Source organism: Pituophis catenifer, unplaced genomic scaffold, assembly GCF_029215685.1.
Source record: "Pituophis catenifer annectens isolate HBS135680 unplaced genomic scaffold, rPitCat1.0.hap2 SCAF_2, whole genome shotgun sequence".
Lineage (NCBI taxonomy): Eukaryota > Metazoa > Chordata > Lepidosauria > Squamata > Colubridae > Pituophis > Pituophis catenifer.
In genome coordinates this window covers 105,726,952-105,743,723 of record NW_027256882.1, presented here as the reverse complement: position 1 = coordinate 105,743,723, position 16,772 = coordinate 105,726,952, and the positions used below count along the sequence as shown (strand labels likewise).

The window sequence follows — 16,772 nt, the reverse complement described above, 5'->3', positions numbered from 1 at the left end:
GTTAGATTATAGTACATCTAACTACATCACAATATCTATTGAGTGTTGAACCATCCTCATTTTGATGGTGGTGATAAATTTTGCATTTTATGCAGGAATGCTTTCAGTTTCTTTTAGATTGTTGAAGCTTGATTACTATGATTTTATACAAAACAACTCATGTAAGAGTGTTATGAAGCAGGTGCAGCCATATGGCGCCAATAGGTATATTTGCTTGCCAAAGGCAAGTAAGTCACAGCTGCAGCAGATAACTGTATAGTTTGCCAAATTTGGCAGTTTATAGGAAATACTAACTTTGCTATGTATAATTCCTTGCCCTGTAATCAACTCTGCCGTATTTTTATTAAAATGGCTTAAATGGGCCTGAGCAAATCAAGTTGAATACGTTTAACGTTAAAGGAGAAAGCAACCTCCAAATCATAGGATAAGAGTCTTGAATAGCAAATATTTCATAAATATTTGGATCAAGGACATAATGATTTTAAATTGAGCAGAAAACAGTATTGTGGGAAATTTGAGTTTCCAATGGTTCAACAGTATACTTTACTAGTGAACACTATTATGCAACTTCATTTCCCCCCAGGGTGTAACAAACACAGCTTAGCTGTACAATACAAAGTGTGATGATCAGTTTTATTCTTTTAGATAAGTTCAATGTATTTATGGCATTTTATAATAGCATATGGGAGATAAATTACTAATCAATTTCACTGGAGTGAGGCTGTTCTGGAAATGCAAGCATTTTCACTAAATGCATTCATGCCCTCTGCATTTACTGATTGATCCGAGTTTTAAACAAATTCAGTTCATTTGTACCACCACTTCCACTAAGAAACCTGTTGAACTTACTGAAATGTTGGTTTTGCTTCTTGGTTCTATTTAAAAACTTATTGGCAAAGCATTTTGTTTCTGATAATGTGACTGCCAAAATAGGAATGATGTTGGCATATTGGATTCAAAACCATTTTCTCTCTCTTAGTGAATAAAAAACATCAAAACTGCAGCCACTGTCCCATGATGATTACATTCGGATGTCTGAAAATGTGGCTGCACAGTCCAGGCATAGTCTCTGCAAGCACATTTGTATCAAACTCCCCTTTTAAATGGTTTTAAGAAGTTTTGTATATGGAGGATAAAGTGCTTATATATTTATTAAAGATTCTTTATCTTATTTGAAATTATTTGGTAAGGAAGGTTTTCTTTTAGTTTGGGCAAACGTATGGGATGGGGGGGTGGGAGAGAGGTTATTTGTACCCTTTTATCTTTTTTTAAAAAAAATCTTTCTTTTTTAAAAAAAATAACCTTGAACATGCATCTTGGTACTGATTATGATTGGCAATATGGCTGTCTGTTGTGTGCATTGTACATGCTGTGTCCATTACTTACATTTTTTATTTACTATTTAGTCATCTGTTCTCAACCAAAACTAAACATATAAAACTGTGATTTTTCTCCTTTTCCTTTCCTTTGCAATACATTTGAAATTTCAAAAGGGTACTTTGGGGCTCCAAATTAGGATTTCTAAGTCAGTATATGTGCATTTCACGTATGTTAATGGTGAGCAAAGTATTATATACTAACCAGATTTTTTTCCACATCTGTATAGTATATTCTATGTATTTTGTGGTATTGAGATTATAGAAAGTTTAGTGTCTGAAATATGCGTTTAATGTGTATTTTTAAACAAATTTATGGCAATTAAATATTTGGAAAAAAGGGTATCGCATTTCAATTTGTAAAGATCTTTTTAACTATTGTGTCATTAAAATGCTTTGTACAATGCAGAACTGTAACTGGAGAAACTAAGTTTAATAAATATCAAATAGATTTTCTGTAATAAACTTTATAAGCACTGTGCTTGAATTAATCCTTTAGTATAAACCTTTCTGCCATGGCATTGCACATTAGATCAGAAAATCTTTTCAGGTTGAGAATGGGAGCAATTGTGATCTGTCCTCTCATTTCCTGAACACATAATAGTGGGAAGGCGACAGGACTTCCTATAATTATCATTGAAATATTTTCATTAAGCTGACTGCAGCATTACCCACTACGCAATGTAAGTTTGAAAGCCATAGGAAAAATTAAAAAGGGAAAAAACTTGGAAGAGTGTTGGAATTGGTGGTATTTAAATGCTTATTGTTAATAATTTAATGTTCTTTAAGTGCTTCATTAAGACTGGAAACTGCTTGAAATTGTCTAACACTATTAATAGTTAGAGTCAAAATCTTATCACTTTTGCTCAGAAGAGTCATCTGTTGGGAAAGTCCATCTCTTCTCAGAATATTTTCAGTGTGTCTTAATTGTTATGTGTCTTTCTCTTTTGAATGGTATGCAAGACAAATATCAAACTGTAGTTGCTCTTACAAGTATTTATTTTATTTTTTTGCACAGAAAAAAATACAAATAAAAGATAAAATCAATTGAAGCTACCGTAGCTTCGATAAAAGCGCATCTTAGAACAAGATGGAAACTATAAATTAAATTAGCATATATTTCTGCCAAGTTGAAATTCTTTCATTTGTCCATACAACTGAAGCACCAATTGAAAAAGCTTTAAATATATATATATTAGGAGATGTGACAATAAATAAAGGGGAGCATAATCCAAGGTAACAGCTTGTTCTTCTTAAGACATAATTACTCTTGCAATATTCTTAAAGAACATAGTTTGTTCCTGCAAAATAAAACAAAGAATCAGTCTGATTACTATTTTAGGCACATTAAGATTAATTCATATGTAAGAAAGAATCTAGTATTTTAACAGTAGTTTCTGTAATATTGAAGCAAACATTGCATTGCTTTGTTTCAGGAAAGCAATAGTGCTACCAGTACTTATTTAGCTCATTTTTTAGAGTTGCACATCCAAATGGGAGGTTTTTGTTCTTGATGGTAATGATGTATAATTGCAAGGAATAAGAAATGTATCAATAAAGGTAAATCAGTTTTCATGTTAGATTGTCCTAGATTGCCTGCATTTCATTTTCCAAAATGTTTTTAATTTCAATCTGTACTGTACTATATTAAAAATTACTGTTTAATGTTTTCAGTTTTAACATTAAATAGAAAATATTTTGTAAATGAAGTCTAGATTTGTAATTTCTTTTGTATTGATTTTTTTCCTTCTGCTAATATACAGACCTGGAGAAATGTTAATTTATTTTTACCTTTCTCCTATTCAAAATAACCTGATAATTGCAGTTATCCTAACAGTAAAAACACTTGCATGAAACATTTTTCATTTTCAGGCATGAGAAGGAAATTACCTGCACACTCTTGTGAAGCATTCACTGTTATCCCTGCATGGTGCTCCAACTGGTCTTGAAAGTCCTCTCCAGAAAGGTGTCGTTCTTTTTGGTCTAAGAAGCTGAGCATTTTCTGGATGCAGTGAAGCACAGTGTATCTGAAACATAATTATAATCTGGCTATGACATGAAACTGAAATCTGTTTAAACATTCAGCCCATAGAATTCTCTTCAGACTTTTTCTCAGATCCTGTCATTTCTGCATGAAATTTATGACCGCTTACTCTTTCTGTACAAAAATTAATTAAGTCAATGATAATTTCAAAACTTGCCTGTCCCACAGAAATTCACATAACTTACATCTTAATGCTACTAATTTTCCATAGTAATATATTGACAGTATTTGCAGATTAGCTCAATTTTGAAACTCGGGGCTTTTTACAAAAAGAAAAGGCAAAATCCAATCAGTTAAACAAGTTAAACAAAATCCAATAAGGTAAACAAATATACATATACCAAGCTACCTATCACAATAAATTTCCCTGGAACATAAGATCTCTTGGTCATCATCACTGTCTTTCCCAGAAAAGCTAGGGTTTGTGGCTTCTTAAATAAACAAATGTGGTGAAAATCTTGAGAATGCCATTCCAAAAAATGGAAACCATAACTCAGGTTTTCCCCCATGGTCTCTGAAGATGACATGAGAAGAGACCTGGAGTAGTCCACCCTTCCTGAATTTACTGGGTAAGCAGAAGCCATTGGAAACAGATGTAATTCAATCCATTGAGGAAGAAGTCCAATACTGAAACAGTAATAGGTCATTCCTGGATTCTTGATAACGGCCCTTCAGACACTGAATCCCTTCTGATAACAGATATCTCTTAGGCATGAAATATATATTGAAATACATTTGGCTTACAATTTTGAAATCCAAATGCCAATTATGTCCTTACCTGAAATAGTAGGGCTGAACAAATTGAGAAGATTGCCAAAACTTTCAAACCCTGCATCATCTTTGAATCCTTTTTGGCCCATCAATTTTTTTCAAAAAAGGGAATGAGTACACCTGAACATCCTTGTTCACCTTTTATAGATGCAAGTTCCCATTGCATCACCCTCCCAGCTTATTCAAGGGACAAAGGTCACTTTAGAGACACAAAGATTTAATAAGTTAATGTCTAAAGTGATAGTCCAAGGTCTGTCCTATAAGCTAAATATATTTATTTTTCAAGTACTTGTACCTTGATCGGTATATGAAATGGGCCAGCTGTTCCTTTTTAAAACCTAGAATTCAGTCTTGTGTACTTGTAAGTGGGTCAATGGTCAAAGCGCAAAAAATAAAACTGATGCTGTTTTCTCATTGTGTCTTAGGCTTAATTACATAGGAAATAACTATCTAATTGCATAGCAAGAAAAAGAAAACAGTAGATTAAAAAAAAAAACTCTATAGTGAGTGGTGCTTATTTATTATAAGCACATTTCTATGCTGCCCAGAGTCCCTTGGGAGTTGGGCGGCATAGAAATGTGATAAATTAAATTAAATTAAATTAAATTAAATTATCATCAAATAAATACATAATAAGCAGGCATGCATGTACCCACAATTGGAATTAGTAAATTGTAAAACTGATTTCTCTAAAAGATTTTGCTGAATAAAACAGATCAACCCTTAATTCTTCTGAGTGTGTGGCAATAATACATTTTAAAACTTTTCTGCAGCAGATAACAGTGTTTAAGTTCAGAATTTGCTTTGATTGTTAATTCACTGTGAGTATCTAAGAAAGCTTCAGCATCTCAGCCACAGATTAAATTTCATCAATTCCCTGACAAGAAGCAAGAAGAAAAGACAAAAATTCATTTGCAGAAGCAGAAATTATTGTACAACGCTATGTCCAGATTTTTGCCAGGCCCCTCTGTGTGCTACATTATTTATAAGACTTTCCAAAATATTTTTTAAAAATACTTACTTTTAGAGATAAATACTTAAAAAAAGACTCTAAACCTGATGCCCCCTATATGTGTGCAATAATTGCAGTATCCAAGATTCTCAGAGTGGTTATAGATATGACACATCTGGAGGAAATTCCACAAAATATACTTCCACATGCTGCAAGGCACTAAGCTGGTAGGTGAATAAGTAGTTCTATGCATCTAAATTGCAATTGCATGACTATTGCAAATAAAAATAACCATCCAGAACTACTGGGCTGTGGGTGGCATGTATTACATTTAAATAATAATAACTTTTTTTTTTTACAAATTCACCATCAGTCAATTGCAAAAGGCAGCTTTACTCAGAACAACTCACATCCTATCTCTAACACCATCGCACATCAACATCTGTCTATCCAGGGTCCTTACGAAGGACTGGATAGGTAGATAAAAACGCCAAATCCTGTCTGAACATCTGGCTGACTATAAGATGAACCATTTAATAATTATTTAAATTACTGAATAATTTTATCGATGGAAACACCATCAAAGCCATCAATACCTGGAGACAACATACACCAATGGAATTAACCGGACCCAAGCTGAACAGTTTGGATCGAAAAACAAGAAAATATAACTCAAATAAATTTTTCAAGAAGAAAAACAAGCATTTACTGATGTAAAGGATCTTCAAAATCAAGCATTGATGCAAGTTAAAAATTGGAATTTACTGAATGTACAGGAGACAAAACAAGAATATCAAAATGATATAATTAAAAATGATATAAAAACATGCTGGCAAGGGAAAGCATTACATGGCCAATTTCTATAAAAGATCAAGGGAAAATGTATAATGCTAAACCTGGCAATTTCTTACAATAGGAACACTGAAAAAAGAAACCGAAGGCTTGATTTTAGTTGCTCATATGCAAACTATTATAACTAATGCAGCCAACACCAGAACTAAAAAATCATCAAATGATTCAAAGTACAGATTATGCAAAAAAGCAGAAGCAGCAATAGATCATATACTCAGTTTTGCTGAGAAGATCACACAGCTGATTATAAATAACAACACAGCTGCCAAACTGATTCATTGGAACATCTGCAAAAATTATCATGTGCTGATAAGGAAAAGTTGGTGGGAACAGATAACTGAAAAGATAGTAAAAAAAATCAGCAGTTTAAAATATTGTGGAATTTCTGAATACAAAACGATAAAATCACATCAAATTTGTGGTTAAAAAGAAAGTGTAGATAATTGACACAACAATACTAGGTGATAGTAGAAGAGAAGAGAAAGAATTAAAGAAGATCACAAAGTATTAACATTTGAAAATTGAAATGGAAAAAATAAAGCATAAACCAGCTGTAGTGGTCCCAGTGTTAATGACACACTGCATATAATACTAAACAATCTTGGACAACACTTAATCGCTACGAAGCCAACACCAAATAAAAAACTGGCAGCCATGATTACACAATGATGTGTGAAATAATAAATTATATATAGAGAAATAACTATTGTTATTGAGTAAGCAGCAGTGGTGATATTCGGCCGGTTTTATCCGGTTCGGGCGAACTGGTAGCAGCGGCTGCAGGAGGCTGTGCCCACCCACCTGGACGTCATCATGTCCTGTTTTTGATGCTCTGCGAATATGCAGAAGGTCCTGCACATGTGTGAAGGTGGCACGTGTGAACGAAGCGAGTGGGCACGAACGCATGCTCACATTTGTGAACCGGTAGCAAAGGTAAATACCCCCCCCCCTTTGTAAGCAGGGTCTGGACCATTGGAAGTAAAATTACTTTCCCATCACAAATATACAGTGACTGGAAGCAAAGGAATAATGATTCGTTATGACAAATTGAGTCCAATGAGAAGAGAATATCTGAAAAGAATGCACCAGTTCTGGAAAGAATAACTTCCTGAATCAGAAGTAACAGAACAGAGGCTATCAATTAATAATACAATATAAAGCATTCCCAGAAGTAGAATTAGAAGAATTACAAAGGTCTACCCAGGACAAAGAAATTGAAGCTATGCCAGAATAGTTCAGATAGGAGAAACAAAACAGATGGAATCAGTAGAGGAAACTAGCATAGCTATTGAACCACTCTCATTTCTAACCAACCACCCTTTCCTCTGCTTTTTCCCCAGAAAGAACAAAATCCTCTAACTAAAAACAAGAGGCACAGAAACAAATAACTGATTATCTAAAATAGCACAAAAATGTTGCCTGCATTGAAGCCTGTTACAACCCCCCCCCCCAGCTAGCACATATTAAAAGATGCCAATACTGTAATATTGAACATTAGTACCACTCACTGTAAGAAACAAACTAATGTACAGTGCAACTGTAATAATAACTGAAGAGCTTGGATGCAAAATCAACAAATATTTACAAAAATCAGTGTACCAACAAAATGGAAGATCAGATTGGAAAATAAGATCAGCATGCTAAATTCAGAGGTAAGCAAGCTAGGACAAATGAAAGAAAAGAAGCTAAGGAGACCCCGTTTGGTCTAGTGTGGGTGTCTGCAACCTGCGGCTCTTTGGGTCCTCTGCTGTGACTCCCTGTCGTGTGATTCCCACCACTGGCTGGCCCCGCCCCTCACCCTCCCTTCCCAGTCACTCCTCACCTGACCTGAGAAGGTAAGGGCGACAGCGGGTGATGCAGAAGCGTCCAAGGCTGATTCTCCAATGCCTCACTCTTGCTGGAGCTTCTTCCAGCCCTTGTTGGTGCTGGGCATGCCTCAGTCATTTGGGGAGATGTGCAACCTGTTCTCCGCCCTGAGACACTGGCCCAACCTGGCTGCAACTGATGCCGGTTTTGCTAACACGAGGGCTGGCGGGGTGGGAATGGGATCTGGGAGGAGAGGATGATGGAAAAGGAGATGGGCCTGCAGTGCCCAGCCGCGGCTTTAAAATTTGCATGGGGGACTTTCATTGCCTGGAGGACGTTTTTCAATGGAAGCCAGTGGCGGCACTGCTTCGCTGGAGAAGTAAAGAAGCTCAGGGCAGCGGGAAAGGGGGGATGGCCCCACCAAACCTTGCATTCCCACTCCAGGGGTCAGGCTTGGAGAAAGCCGGAGCACCCTCGCCAATGACGCTTGCCCGTCAGCCAGTCTCTCCCTCACCCTCTCTCTATGTCTCTGTCTGTCTGTCTGTCTGTCTGTCTCTCTCTCTCTGTCTGTATCTTCTCTCTCTCTCAGAAAGCCAAGGGTGGGTCAACCTGGTGAGCTCTCCTTGGGGCTCTTCGCTACTCCTTCTTTTTTTTCTTGGCAACTTTTTGGAAATCCAGTGGGCTGAGGAATGAGCACGAGTTGCGGTGGAGGCTTCCCTTCAGGCAATCCTCCTCCCCCTCCTCCCCCTCCTTCTCCTCTCGCAACCACAGCTGGCCAGAGAGAGATACAGAGAGAGGGGGAGAAAGAAGGGGGGAGAGAGACAAAGAGAGATACACAGAGAGAGAAATTCAGAGAGAGGGGAGAGAGGTGGAGAGAGAGAGAGGGAGAGAGAGAGACATAGAGACACAGAGGTGGGAGATAGAAGGGGAGAGAGACATAGAGATATAGAGAGGGGGAAGAGAGAGGAAGGGAGGGAGAGAGAGGGAGGGAGATGTGAAAAGGGTTTTGTGGTTCCAGGTTTTTTAACAGCCGGTTCTCTGCCCTAATGACTGGCTGGATAGGCATGGCTAGGTGAGGATCATGTGTCTGTGAGAGTGAGTGATGTCAAGTTGACCACGCCCACTCAGGTTTTGTGGCTCCCGGTGTTTTCTGTGGGAAATGGGTCCAAATGGCTCTTAGAGTGTTTAAGGTTGCAGACCTCTGGTCTAGTGGTTAAGATGCTGGGCTAGAAACCAGGAGACTGTGAGTTCTAGTCCCACATGAGGCATGAAGGCCAGCTGGGTGACTTAGGCCAATTGCCCTCTCTCTCAGTCCAATCCACCAACAGGTTTCTGATTGTGTGAAAAATAGGAGGAAGAAGTGTTAAGTATATTGAGTCTTGAATTATTTATAAAGTAATAAAGGCAGGATAAAAATCTAATATTAAATAAAAATAAAAAGTAAAGAATATTGATAAAAATATCATCTAGAAACAAGGAAGATCAAGCAAGCAGTGGAAATATTAAAGCAGAAACAGAAACTGTCCAAACAGCAGAGGGACAAAAGATCAACTGACAAGATGATTTTGGAAAACTATAAGAGAAGAAAGAACAACTTGAATGTAGGTTGGATAGATTATAGGAAGGTATTTGTCACATGACTGGATAATCAAGTTACTAGAAATAACAAGAGTCAGGAAAAACATCAGAAGCTTTGAGCAAAGATCAATGGCACAATAGAAGACACAGTCGCTGGTCAATGGTGAGAAACTGGGAGAGGTTAATATCAAGAAAGGAATCTTTCAAGAAGATGCACTATCACCACTATGGTTTGCCATTGCATTGATTCCTTTGTCAAGAACACTGAACAAGTCAAGCCATGGCTATCAAACATCAAATGCATCTGCTAGGTTATCCCACCTCCTCTACAAGGATGAGCTAAAGCTGAATGGGAAAACACCATCTGAAATGGAATCACTGCTCAGCACTGTCTGAATGTATAGCCAAGATATTGCAATGGAGTTGGACTGGACAAATGTCCAACCCCTACTATTAATAAGAGGAAAATTGTGAAATCTGAAGGAATCAAGATGTCCTATGGAAATAAGATTAAGAATCTGGATGAGGAAGATCAGTACAAATACCTGAGATTCTTCAGGCTGACAACATCAAGCACGCTGAAGTCAAGAAGGTTAGTAGTGATGCATTGAAGTTAGAACATCATGAAGGCTTAATGAATACCAAAGAGACCAAACTGGCCTATAAGAAAGGCCAAATGAAGAATAGAAAAGAGACACGGCAAAGCATAATATTACATGACTGTTACATAATGAAGCTAGTAGGCAAAACAGATAAACACAAGACCTGGCAATAGCTAAGAGCCAGAAAGGGAATTAATTCTGGTTGCACAAGACAAAGCCTTAAGAACAAAGGCATACAAAGCCAGAATTGAAAAGACAACAACAGATAGTACAGTACACTACCTTTGCAAAGAAGCTGAAGAAACAGTGAACCATTTAGTTAGCTGCTGCAAAAAGATCACACAAACTGATTACAACAATAGAATCGTAAAGTAGCAATAACAGCACATTGGAATATGTGCAATAGAAGGCCCCCTCCCCCCAAAAATGGTGGGACTACAAAATAGACAAAGTACCCTGTTTCTCCCAAAATAAGACATCCCCTGATAATAAGCCCAATCGGGCTTTTGAGTGCATGGCAATAAGGCCAGGTGCTTATTTCAGGGTTCAAAAAAATATAAGACAGGGTCTTATTTTCAGGGAAACACGGTAATAGAAAACAAAGAAGCTAATGTGTTCTGGGGCGTTAGAATTCAAACAGGCAAGCTTCTGCTACACAACACTGCAGACTAAACAATTGTTGATAATAAAAGACAAAAATGTTTGGATAGTGGACATTGCAGTACCTGGAAAGAGACAATAAATGAGAAAGACTAGAGAAAAATCACAAAGTAGAAAGACCTACATATAGAAGTAGAAGAACTGTGGCAAAAGAAAGCCAAGATAGTACCAATAATAATAGGCGTCTTGGGTGCAATTCCAAGACAGCTGAAGCACCATTTCAACACCATCGGCATTGACAAAATCATCATTGAAAGGCAGCTTTACGAGGAACAGCTTACATTCTGCTACAATACCTTTAATATTATTAAATAACAATATCTGCCTATCACAGGTTCCTTATTTTTTTTATTTTATTTATTAAATGTTTATGCTGTCAATTTCCCTTATAAGGTGACTCTAGGGAAGGATTTGGTAGGTGAATAAAAATGCCAAATCCAGTCTAAAAATTTGCCTGACTATACAACTAACAACAGCAACAATGCCAACAATAATAAATATAGCTATGTATTACACTCGAGTTCATGGTTGGGACTTCTGTATACTAAGCCATCCCAGCGGTGAAATCCGGCCGGATCTATCCGGCTCGCGCGAACCAGTAGCGCCTGTGGCAGGAGGCTCCGCCTACCCACTGGGACGTCATTACATCCCATTTTTGACCCTCTGTACATCCGCAGAAGGCTCTGCGCATGCGCAGAAGAGGCGTGCGCTCTCACATTCCCCGAACAGGTAGTGAAGGTAAGTGCATTTCACTGCTGAACCATCCTACAAAAACCAAATGCTTATTGATGAAATATATTAGCCCGACATTTTAATTAATCTCATGTTAAGAAATAGTATTTCTTTCACCAACTCCACAAAAGTCCAAACTTCTATAATATTTTACTTCATCTAAGCAAAAAGTGCCCATATAGTAGTGCAGAATTTCTCTGAATCCAGGACTGTGCTTGCTTTGTTTAATGTTTTCTGTTATGCATGCAAGTACTGTTTGTTCTAAGCAATTCACCAAATCTCTTAGAAGCTAATCTTAGCTTGTTTCAAAATACTTTTCACAGAAGTAGTAATTTGGCTTGTCAAACAGGACTTGCAAGAGCGGGAACTACCTAAAACCTGCATGGAGAGAGAGCACAGACCCTTTACTTCATTTAGTCCATTTCCATGGGTGCCCAATAAAATGTTCTCATGTGTCTCAGAAAAGTAAGGGCCAATGTAGTCTTTGAAAGCAAGTGTGGTGTAGCAATACAAGAGACAGCTTAAGAAGCAGCCTCATGATTTTGCCAAAGTGCTTTGTCACTTTAGGATGAGATATTTTACTTAGCTAGGAATCATTTGTAGACCATCACTTTTGAATTGTTGGCACAGCCCTAATGTGTACATATCAGATTATATAAGATATTGACAAATTGCTTGGAGAAATTGAAACTTAAAATCACCTCAGTTGTCCATTGTATCTTATTAGTTTGGCCCATGAAAGTTTATGTACTTCATCCTAGAACATGGCTTGTTATTTTTTGAAGAGAACCTTCTTCTTTGAACCTTGTGATGAAAAAGTTAAGTTTAGAACCTCTGTTTTGACATAATCAGACCCTGATGTCTTGCTCCTGGTGTTGAAAACAGTGATGTCATAAACTATTTGAAAATGTCTATTGAACTCATAGCTTGGAAAGTTTGATATCAATTGGAGCTGGTACACCAATAGAAAGAATTTGCTTTGTTCAGCAATAACAGTCAAGAGTCTTGTGGCAACTTCAAGATCTCGTTTCATAAACTCTTGTAATCTAATCAGTCCATTAGATGCACAAAATACAGCCCTTTTATCTATGTGTAAATAATCTTAGTTGGGTCGTGCAAGCATTGTCGCAGTGTTCTGTTTACATGACACTTCCTGCTTACTTGACCATAATATCTCTGCTCCCTTTGTGTTCTTTCATTTGTAACTATTTTTTCCTAGCAGGAGCCGGTATTTTCTTTTTTGAAGTTCTACCCTCTCTAATTACAATTATCTATTTCCATGACTTTTTCAAGCAACTAATTGTTCTCGTGGGAAAGCCTGTACAAAGTCACACAATTGTATATGTGTGGTGCTTACTGTTGTAGATAAGGGTCTGTGAATGAACGCGGAGAAATACAGAAACTGGGTTTTTAGCATGAGTGCATTGTACCCTTAATTTTCTCATTTCAGTCTGATTCTTTTGCTTCAGTACTACTCATTCTTCACCTACAAAATTGATATTGGATAAGACTTGATCTAAGATACAGAACAACTATTATGGTATGACTGTCCTTGAAATATCAGGACGCCTATATTTTGTGACAAATAAAAATGGACAAATCCAATTGTTTCAAGGTATCTATTTTCACATACAATCCTATTATTTATACAGAAATAAAGACAAAAAATCAATGTCTCCATATCATGTCCTTTGGTGCAGAAATACAAGATCAAGAAATACAAGAAATACAAGAATAGTATAAAAACTATAGAAATTCCTAACCTTGACAACTTTTAGATGTGTGGACTTCAACTCAGAATGTCCTAGCTGGTGTCAAAATTCAGCTTTTGAAACTGTTTCTTTTTAGTCTAAGAAAGAAATTCAATAATTGTAATATTTGGAAAATGGCACAATATGCATTATTAGTCTTCTCTGGGTCATCCAATGATCCATTGTTAATTGTGGATATGCTAGATTAATAATGACTGTCCAAATTTCACCTATTTGAAACCTAACCCTAACTCTAACCTGTTGAAAGCATAGTTTCACCAATTCCTAAATAAAATTCAGTTGAAATCTGAGGCACTTTTTAATTCACGTCACTAGAAATGGAGTGACAAAAGTAAAAACAAACAAATAAAAACACAACTGGAATGTGAAATACTCATCTTTATGTAATCGATTAATCATATTTTAGAGAAACAATACTCTTATTTTGAACAACTTCTTGACTATTTTACTTTTATGTGACTATCAACACTTTAATAAAATTTCCTATGAAAATATTTATGTCTACATACGTAGCTTTCTATTCTCCTTTATGTATTTAATTCCTTTGCCTTAAACTCAGGAGAGGTAGAATTGGTTTCTATTATTAAAATGATCATGAGAAATTATATATTACTCATATAATTATAGTATATAATAATATATTATATATAATGGTACTTAATGGTACAATTAAGATTATAACTTAATTGGCTTTGTTGCAGTGGAAATGATTGGGAATCGTATAAGCTTTTAGAACAAGCTGATTGATCAGTTTAAAGTAACTGCTTCTTGAAATAAGTATAAGTAAATACAGAATGGCAATCAATCAATCAATCTAAATAAATAAATAAATAAATAAGATCCATCCATCCACCCTGAAATATCACTGTCTATTTGTGACCTGAATGTGCTTGGCAAGATCTGTATTCATTACCTCTTGAAGGCCAACTAAGTAGGGATGAATTATATTGTTCCATAAGGTACCTTCTCACAAATCAATAATAATAATAATAATAATAATAATAGTAGTAGTAGTAGTAGTAGTAGTAATAGTAGTAGTAGTAGTAGTAGTAATAGAGTTGGAAGGGACCTTGGAGATCATTTAGTCCAAACCTCTGCTCACACAGACAAATTCCTGATTTAAATGCACTGATTCTTATCCATAAGGGAGTGGCTATCCAATTAATTACTTCAAAAGTGGGTGCTATTGAAAGAGAAAACTAAAATCTTGATGTGAAGAAAATTATGATATTACTTAATCAATGTGTAACTGCTGGGATGGGAAGAAAATTTTTAAAAAGCATCCTTTAATATTGTGTATGCATAGGCACACACACACATTATTAAGTACAGTGAATTGTCATGTTGTAACAACAGAATGTGACTAATCTTGCCAAATGGCTAAATTCCACGAAATACTTAAAATAAAATATGAAAATCACTCATGCCATGGATGAAGTGAAAACCATAAGGTCAGAAAAAAATCTTGAAAGCTTTTTAGCTCAGCCAACACTTAAATTAATTGATGTTCTGAAGTTAATTTTAGCATTTATGAATTTAAAACTTCAACGTAAAATACAAAAATGTCATCAGCTAATATCAACTTTCCTGACAGCATTCAAAAGATTATCATGTTGAGAGACTTTCTTGGAAATAATGCAGTTAATTTGAGTGATGAAATAACATCAAGTAATAAATATTTACCTAAATAAAGTTCATAGGCAAACATTATGCATTTTCCTTTTGCCAAATAAAGATCTTTTTTTTTGGAACCAATTAAATGTTAGGTAAACTGGAATCTTAGTTTACAGGGCCAAAAAGCACAGATCCCCTGAAATCTGTCTCTCCCAGACTCATAAATTAAAGTTCAAGTAAACAAAGCAAAGTCAGTTACTAAACTGTAAAACTAAACTGAGCTGCCATAATGGACTGTTCCAAATTTCTTCTGCTGTCTATTTGCCATTCTGGAATTTAATATATAAATAGGGTTGCCAGGTCTACTTCCAAAAAATAGCGGACAAGCGGGGGGCAGGGGGAGGGGTTAAGTAGTAAAAAAATATAAAAAAAATTTACAATTAAATTATATATTTTCTTACAAACATTTTAACATGTATTAAAATAATCACTTCAAAACTTTACTTAAAATTCAAAATATCAAATATATTATAATAATATGTAAAATATTAAATTACATTTTACTTTGCTGTCGTGTGTATTTTTTATTTGACTGCGCAGCTTTGATCAATTCTTTGTGTTTAAGGAATAATTATTTAATTTCAGTACAACGTTGAGAAATATTAAAAAATATACAAAGTTCACTTCGAACTGATACAAGCAGTTGGTTACGTTCGTCAGTCCACAAATTTCCCATGACGATAAAAATTCGTTCAATGTTTGCATTTGATACCGGAATTGATGCACAATACTAGAACAGTTTCAGTAAACTCGGAGCTGGCTCTTTCTTGAAAAAGTACGTCCACTTATCAAGGGATGAATCGTCCTGCAGATGAACATAAACTTCTTCTAAGGCAGACATTTCATCAAAGAGAGTGTTGGGTGGAAGTTCTTCTCGCCATGGTGATAATAACCAGATGTTCGTCATTTCTTCTAAAGTTGGAGGATTATTGCGATCAATTAGATTGAAACAACTTAGCGTCTCATATACTGAATCGGTGAAATTATACCACTTTTCTAGGTACGCAATGGCTCTTTGATACACGTTGATGGCTTCTTTCTTGAACTTTTGCACGGCATTCTCAGGCAAATGTTTTTTACGTAAGGCAAATAAAACTTTCATTCCAAAAAACTGCTCATCGTATTTTTTTTGCAGAGAATCACGCATCTTACACATGATAATGTGAAGATCACATGCAAGAATTTTCTTGCTTTCCAGCTTCAGTAGGGTGTCTTGCATTATTGACATGAAGAAGTGCGTGAAATATAAATACAATTCTGAAATTGTTGGTTCATCGTCCTTTGCGAGTTCATTTTCCTGATCCGAAATAAGGTTCCAGCTAACCTTATGGCACTCATCAGATCCAAGAGAAATAAAATACGATTTTAGAGGTATCCAGTTTAAAAGAAGTCTTTCGACCGCTTTAAACAAATTTAACCAACGGTTTGGAACATGGCGCAAAACTTCATGGAATTCTGACTTGCAAAACTCAAAAAATGATTTCAACTCTTCTCGTTTCTTCGGAGAATTCGAAAATTCGGCAAAAACCTTCAGCGCTACATTTTCGATATCAAAAGATAACTGCTTTAATGCATTTTTTGCGCTGTTGTGTAAAATGTGATTATTGCAATGAGCATTCGATCTTTGTCTCATTCTAACTTATGAAAAAGACAAAACGCGATTCTCCTATCCTTATTCTCTTAGACTGTACGCTTTAGATTACGTACCATTTCATCATAAAGCTTTTGAATAAAAAAAATGTCCACTATTTTGTGAAAAAAAATAGTGAACATAATGTGAAAAAAGTGGACTGTCCGCTCAAATAGTGGACACCTGACAACCCTACTTAAATGTCTCTAACTTTAAATTATGAGTTTTCAGTTATTTGGCTTAAAGGAAGAATCTCCAGACAACTAAAAGTACTTTATTGAATCAAATATGATTCCATGAAATAACCAGGTTCTACTTACTGA

At 35.9% G+C, this 16,772-nt stretch overlaps 1 protein-coding gene across 1 annotated transcript; it reads right to left on the bottom strand.

Annotated features, from left to right (window-relative positions):
* Positions 1-2,365: 2,365 nt before the first annotated feature.
* LEAP2 (liver enriched antimicrobial peptide 2) lies at positions 2,366-4,288 on the bottom strand. The gene is made up of 3 exons (XM_070937329.1): positions 4,199-4,288; positions 3,267-3,403; positions 2,366-2,677 (listed from the first exon to the last, which is right to left on the bottom strand). The coding sequence occupies exons 1-3, from the start codon at positions 4,256-4,258 to the stop codon at positions 2,641-2,643; spliced, it is 234 nt and encodes a 77-aa protein (XP_070793430.1). The 5' UTR covers positions 4,259-4,288; the 3' UTR covers positions 2,366-2,640.
* Between the last annotated feature and the right edge of the window lie 12,484 nt (positions 4,289-16,772).